Source organism: Eurypyga helias, unplaced genomic scaffold (genome assembly GCF_000690775.1).
Source record: "Eurypyga helias isolate BGI_N326 unplaced genomic scaffold, ASM69077v1 scaffold5893, whole genome shotgun sequence".
Classification (NCBI taxonomy): domain Eukaryota; kingdom Metazoa; phylum Chordata; class Aves; order Eurypygiformes; family Eurypygidae; genus Eurypyga; species Eurypyga helias.
The window spans coordinates 156-7,066 of record NW_010240446.1 but is presented as its reverse complement, the minus strand read 5'-3'; the positions used below and the strand labels follow the sequence as shown (position 1 = coordinate 7,066).

Here is a 6,911-nt window from a genome sequence, read left to right as displayed (position 1 = left end):
TCCCCCCGGCCTCCCCTGCCACACCCCTGGCCAGTTTTTATGGATTCTTCCACGAACTGTCTCTTGTTGTCAGATCTGTGGGCCATTGGGATTTCTAACCTGGCAAATTTTGGTCTGGTGACAAGGCAGGAGGGGCTTTGATGCTGGTCCAATAGGTCTTGCAGGATTCCACTTCTGTAGGCTGCAGCTTGAAAAAGGATCTTCCTTTTCCTCCTTTTTCCAAGGTTTCTCTTCCTCTTTGTCACGCCTGTCCCATACTGACATTGCAGCAGAGCGAGCGTGCCCGCTTTCCGTTTCGCGAGCGTGCTTCCTTGTGTTTCATTTAGCCTTGCCTACTTGTTTCACCTAGTTGCTTTATTCTTCCTAAATATCGCCCCAATTTAATAACAGCCCCACATATTTCTTTTGCCAAACCAGGGCCTTCACCACGCTGGTGTGTGTTTAGAGAGGGCCACTAGTAACCTTATCCAGGAAGGAGAGCATACCTGCTCCATCTCTCCTCATCCCACAGAAATCCAAACCATTCCCCGGCCCAAGCGTTACCTTCTCACCGGCGCTTTCTCAGCTGGATTCACCTTGGACTCCTTATTTCATCTGCAAAATGTTGTCAAATTGCAGAATCCATGAAATATTCCTTTTCTTTTTCAGGTGTGAATCAGGATATACTGGACAGCACTGTGAAAAGACAGACTTTAGTATTCTTTATGTTGTCCCAAGTAGACAAAAGCTTACGCATGTCCTTATTGCAGCAATAATTGGAGCTGTACAGATTGCCATTATAGTTGCAATTGTCATGTGCATAACAAGGTAGGTAACGACAAAAACAGTGAAAAATGACACATTGTATGGGTATACTTTTTCTGTGTTTAAATATTTGACGCCCCTCATTTTATGTGCTTTAACATATATCCTAAAATACTCGCATAAAAAATATCTAATGGCTGAAATGCAAGGATTATGTAACATCCTATCGCCATTTTTTTTTTATTTTTCCACAAAACACACGTTTGTTTAAATTCACAAACCACCACTGAGAGCTCTGGGTCCCCAGGACAAATGCCCAGCAGAACAGATCAGCCCTGAGACACATCCAGAAGGTCAGCTACGGTCTTAGACCTTCACTGGAGTTATTCAAGCATTGCTGATACCTTGTAGACGCCACGATCCCCCCGCTCCTACCCAGGGAAACCAGAGACTGCTCCCAGTCTCTCAGGAACAGTCTGCCGTGCTGCAGGGCTGCTCCATCGTGTGTTGCCCGCTGTCTGATGCACTGAGTAAGTCCCGTCCCGTTCGGAACAGCTGACTTTTGTGAATCCTTTCTGAGTTGTGTACCCATCCCCGTGAAAGGGATCCAAGTCACCCCACAGAGAGTCCTGGCTGAGCTCTGCCTCAGGGGCTCCCAGGAGCTGCGGGGCACCTCAGCACTTCAAAAGGCTGACTGAGCCAATCTTACTATCCACTGGATTTTAAGTATGAAATATGTATAAAGCAAATGCAGTTATTCACCGTGGCACGTGTTTTGCTGGATCAAGGCCGAGGGACGTAGCACCTTGCTGGTTTCAGCCTCAAGCTCGGGCAGACCCCTTCTGAGTGACCTGGGGTCCCATGGACATCCCCAGGTGACAGTCCGGTACCAAACCACAGGAGCATTACCCCAGTCAGCACAGCTCATGGATTCCCTGCTATTCTTAAGTCCACGAAATAAAGTCAGTGTGTTACTGCTAGGTTCATTTTTATGCGGCACATATAAAAGCAGCCCTCCTTTTCCTTTCTCTCTTTCTTCTCTTAACAGAAAATGCCCCAAAAACAATAGAGGACGTCGGCAGAAGCAAAACCTAGGCCATTTTACTTCAGATACGTCATCCAGAATGGTTTAACTTAGTGATTTTTATACCTACATTGACCATGTGATGTACATTTTTATTATATCTTTTTTTAAAGAATGGAAATATTTATTTCAGAGGCCTTATTTTTGAACATTTTTAGTGTAACGATGTTGGTCTGTATTCTGAAAGCATCAGCTCTAACAGCTATGGACTGTTTTAGTAACTTTACTTTTATGTTTTTGAATACAGTAGTTCATTTTCTGTGTCTGTATCACATGGTTATATAATAGACTTGTGCTTTATTCATGGAATGTAATATTTTTGGGAACACAGATTTATTCCACCAAGGGTTGTAGATTTAAAAAACAAAACAAAACAAAAACACCAAAACAACAAACAAACCAACCAACAAAAAATTCTGCATTACCAAGCAAACAAGGCATGAACTAAAGGTAAAAATGTTTACAGCTTACTTTTCTTATGAGAAACTAGAGAACACTGTGTTTAAATACCGTAGATATTTAAATGTTTTTGGAAGTTAGCAACTGATTTTTTAGACACTGCCTATCGCATGAACTGTGAAGCTGTGTGCTGTGTGTAGTTGTAACATATTTATAAAATGTGTGGGCTGGGTTTAAGCACTGCCATCTTCATAAATAATTCCAACAGTTTATTTTTAAAGAGGAAAACTATAAGTTTCGTAATTTGGGAAGTTATCTGGAAGAGCAGATGGCACAGGTCCAAAAGAAGTAGGTCTTGGTAGATTTAGGTATTGTAAAAATTGGTGTCGAATAACTGAACACAAAGAATTGGAATAAAGCCTACTTTATCACTGTTAAAGCTGTTTTAATACTTCTTAAACTTTTTTAAAGAAAATACATGTTTTAACACCTACAATACGGATTGTATAGTGTTTGTGATTACAATAAAAAATAATAAAAGTGAATGAATTACTAGTGCTCTTGTATAGAGTATTTTCAAGAGCTAAAGGAGCCCATCCAAATTAGTCTGCTGGTCATAGTTATATTAATAGACTGTTAGTTGTCATTTGAAAGATCCCCAGATAAAGTGTGAATAGGATGTGTTCAGCTGTTTTAACATGTAGTTTAGGCTTTCAAAATTTTTGCATGTAGGATCTAACAATTTGTTCAATAATATTAAAGCAAAAAAAAAAAACCCCAAAACGCTTTCAACATTCTGAACTGGAAAAGCATGTCACAATACAACGTTTTCACTACACTGCCTCTGGTTTAGTGTGTTTATTTGTGACCCGATGGGGTAATTGCAACAAGCTGAAGACCTGAAGTTGTTTCGCTGGAAAACAATGACCGTGTTTTCGTTTGAATTCCCTCGGAGGAAAGCACTCCAGTAACAAGAAAGCAAAAGTAGATCGTTAAAAATATGCAAGTTTGCTTTCCTGCTTAATTAGTAAGTTACTTAACTTTCCTGGATTAACGCTAATAACTTCACCAGTGCAGAAGCGTGACCCGTTAAACGTATGTTCCTTTCCAGACATTGCTTCCTAATTTTAGGGGTTTCATGTTGCTGAAAGTATCCGAACAATCGTGTGTGGATATTTTGTAGTCCCAAGTATTTGACCAAGCTCCAGGAGCGGCGTTTCACGCCCCGCTTTGAGCTTCGCCGGAGCCAGCTGTCGCCCTCGCTCCCTGCAGCAGCGCCAGAATCGTCCTGGCAGGATCACCGAAACCTCGCCTCCCGCCGACCCGGCCGAAGGCAGGCAAAATGGATCGCCGCGAAATCACCCCGGAGGCTGACAAAACCCACCCAAATCGTCTCTCCAGCGTCACCGAGGAGGAAGAAGAACAAGATGCAGCTTACACGATCGTGACGGTCCTGGACAAAGTGGCCAACATTGTGGACAGCGTGCAGGCGAGCCAGAAAAGGATAGAGGAGAGGCACAGGGAGATGGAAAACGCCATCAAGACCATACAGATTGACGTTTTAAAGCTTGGCCAGGCTCACGGCAACACAGGCTACACAGTGAACAAGCTCCTGGAGAAAACCCGCAAAGTCAGCTCCACCGTGAAGGAGGTGCGGGCCCGTGTGGAGAGGCAGAGCGCCAGCGTGCGGAAGGTGGAAGCCAAACAAGAGGAGATGCTGAGGAAGAACAAATTCCGGGTCGTCATCTACCAGGTAACCGCAACCCTAACCTCCTGTAGCACTGTCGCTGTGCCGCCTCCTTGGTGGCTGCTGGTAGGCGTCGGGGAATGACCCAAACGACGCAGCCTGTCCAACGTGAGAGTTACTTTATGCTTGCTTTAACCGCGAGTTGTGCTCCGCCGCGCCCGTCAGCGTGAACCGACCGACGGCAGCGCGCGCCGTCTATTCTTAGCGCTGGTCGGTTTCTGAGCCAGTCGTGTAAGATTAACTGCAGATCAGCAAGGACTATTTGTTGCCTCTCTGAAAGGTAATATGAGGCTGGCCCTGTAAACCTTGTCACACAAACCATGCCTGACATGTGTCCCTGTTATTTTTTTCACCATATTAGGTAGAAGTCCAAATAGTGAAAGTGTTTGTGGGCTCCCTGGAACACAGACTTGCTTCTAACACTGATCTTAAAACGTGGTTTATTTAGCTTGCAGGATTACCCGGGATTTCAGAGCGCTGACAGCCCGGGGCTTCTTTTCATTGTCCCAGTCTCTAGCAGCATATGCACCAACTAAAGCTCAGACCCACAAACCCTTGGTGACGGCGTATGGTCCCTTGCATGCTCTGCTTTGGGAATGGTTTAGCACTGTCCTTCCAGTCATATTGGGCAAGAAAATCATCCGCTTTCTTTCAGTGACCTCATTCTAGAACGTTTGTTGTTCTTTTAAATAACTGTTTGAAGAGTAGTTTTGTGAAACAGCATGGTCTCGCTTACATCCGCACAAAGAGAGGGCGCAGGCAGTTGGCAGCGAGTGCTCTGAAACCCATTTGGTTAATGGCCTGATCCCACATTTGCCAAAACTTCCCAGTTCCCCAAGTCAATAAGAAGCGTCTTTAACCTTTTGCCAGAGCACAGCTGCCCCTTCATACCCAGCGAGTCCCCCAGAGCTTCTTTCGGGCGAGTCGCATTCATCGTGAGGCGTTCTTCCCAACGCCGGCCTGTGCGAGCAGCCCAACACGCCCCCGTCGCCCAGCCCTACACCCTGGTCTTGCACCTGTTTGTACGTAAACGGCGTTACTCGCGGTGAATGGAGCGGGGTGTGTCACCGGGTGTGCTCGCCACCGCGCGCAGCTGGCCAATTCTTCTGCACAACCTAGCGTTCTTAGCTACTTTGTTTTCAACTGCTGGGGAAAAAAAATGGCTAAAAAGGAAAAAAAGCGAAAGCCAAAGGTAGGAAACGTTGCCTCTTTAATGTTACGTCAGTACCTTATGCAGCCAAATCGTGCCTCCCGGATTTTCTGACCGAATGCCTTACTCTGGATGCTCAGGAAAAAGCACGGGCACAGTTTGGCCCATTATGACAATTATTGCACACGGCACTATGATGATGGAATGGCGAAGAGGCACTTTCGCTTTTTCCTTGCAAATCATTTCCAAGCTCACGGTAATAAATACCTCCAAGTCCCCCGGTTAATGGCATAATGCCATTTCATTGATGGGCTTTTACCATAATAATTGCAGCAGAAACAATGCTTTGAAAATATTTGCTCTCAAAGCAGCATTCGTTACATAACGCAATTTTTTCTCCTAGCAAGACATGAGTTGTTTATTTTAAAATGTAGTAAAATATGGTGAAAATGGATTTACACACAGCTATAAAGAACAGCTATTGCTATTTTCAGGTGTTTCATACAAAAGGTGGCTCTCGCAATGCGTCCTTTCTCTAAGGATCCCCTCCAGTAGGAGTTTCTAAAGTCTGCTGGTTTTACTGGGCAAGGATGACCCTGTTCTGGATGTTTAATTCTTAGGCAGTACTTTTCAGGGAAGGAAACATCATTTTTGAGTGCTGCCTTTCTAGCTCCCTCTTTGTGCGGTAGCTAAGGACTCTCAGCCTTCTCCAGGGCGGACTGAAGAACCTTTTCCCACTGGCAGGCGGGAAGAGCAGATATGCCGATCCCTCTGCGATCCGACATTTAACGCTTTCCTGGCAGAGGGGAGCTGCGTTGCCGCACAAAACCTGGAAGGCGTTAGGTAGCCAAGGGGGTGCTGGAGCATTAAGGGGCAGGTACGCTGGTGGAAGGCTCTTCCACACCAGCGCAGGGATTTTCAGGCTGCTGCTTTGCACCAGCGTGGGCACGCTGCTGGAGTGCCAAGGCCTGAATGACTGAAGCTTGGCTACGACGAGTGGGAGTGAGTTAACAGCTACGGAATCAGCACTCCCTGCACTATATTTTACCAAGGGGTATAACCGAGTTGTTTACTTGGTGGCTGTGAGTGACAGCTCATCTGAAGCGGGATTTTCTTCTGATGAACCATTTGGGACATAGCCGTGGAGCCAGTGACCTGTGTGTAGTCAGTGGTGAATGCCTCCGTGGGTGAGCACACGTGGGGTTTAGTTTTAACTTTTGCCAGAACATCAGCTTGTGGGGAAAAGGGAAACACCAATTAAATCCTAAAGATTTTCTTTCAAGTAGATAGCTTTGATCTTACCATTGATAGAAGGAGTAGGCAGGTTGAAAAGGATCATTGGCTGGAGGAGACTGTCCCAAGAGACTTCAGCCATGATGAAAAGAGTTGGCAATATCCTCGCATTAAAAAGAGACAAAGCAATCATCTGTGAGCAGAATGATTAGGGAAATGGAGAGCTTTCATTTTTAAAAGGTCGTGTGGTTGAGGAAGAGTTGGTAGCAGGCAGCTCTCCTCCCCGGGCAGATTGCGTGATTAAAATTGCCAGGTTACCGCGGAGTTCCTAGTGAGGTCTTTGACCCTGGAGTGCTATGTGCCCTGAGGGTATAGCCGGGAATACAGAGTACATGATAGGTTGTGTAGGTCGCTGTTTCAGGTTAGTCTGAATAAGCAGCTACGAGAGCTATCATTTCTCTGCAGTCAAAGAGCACCTCACGGTTTAACTCATCCTGGCTAAATTATTCAGAAATTAAAGGGGATTTTTTTTTTTTTTTTTAATCCTGAAAGAA

At 45.3% G+C, this 6,911-nt stretch overlaps 2 protein-coding genes across 2 annotated transcripts in view; both read left to right on the top strand.

Moving 5' to 3' along the window:
• Positions 1-3,063, top strand: part of LOC104507225 (tomoregulin-1-like) — a 55,698-nt gene extending 52,635 nt beyond the window's left edge. Inside the window, exons 9-10 of the mRNA XM_010148436.1 lie at positions 649-807; positions 1,793-3,063. Of these exons, the coding sequence (XP_010146738.1) occupies positions 649-807; positions 1,793-1,877 (244 nt within the window). The 3' untranslated portion in view covers positions 1,878-3,063. The remainder of the gene's footprint in view (positions 1-648; positions 808-1,792) is intronic.
• A 494-nt stretch (positions 3,064-3,557) lies between these two features.
• On the top strand, positions 3,558-4,058 carry LOC104507224 (muscle-related coiled-coil protein-like). The gene has a single exon (XM_010148435.1). It carries the CDS (start codon positions 3,570-3,572, stop codon positions 4,056-4,058), a length of 489 nt encoding a protein of 162 aa, XP_010146737.1. The 5' UTR covers positions 3,558-3,569.
• Positions 4,059-6,911: the final 2,853 nt, after the last annotated feature.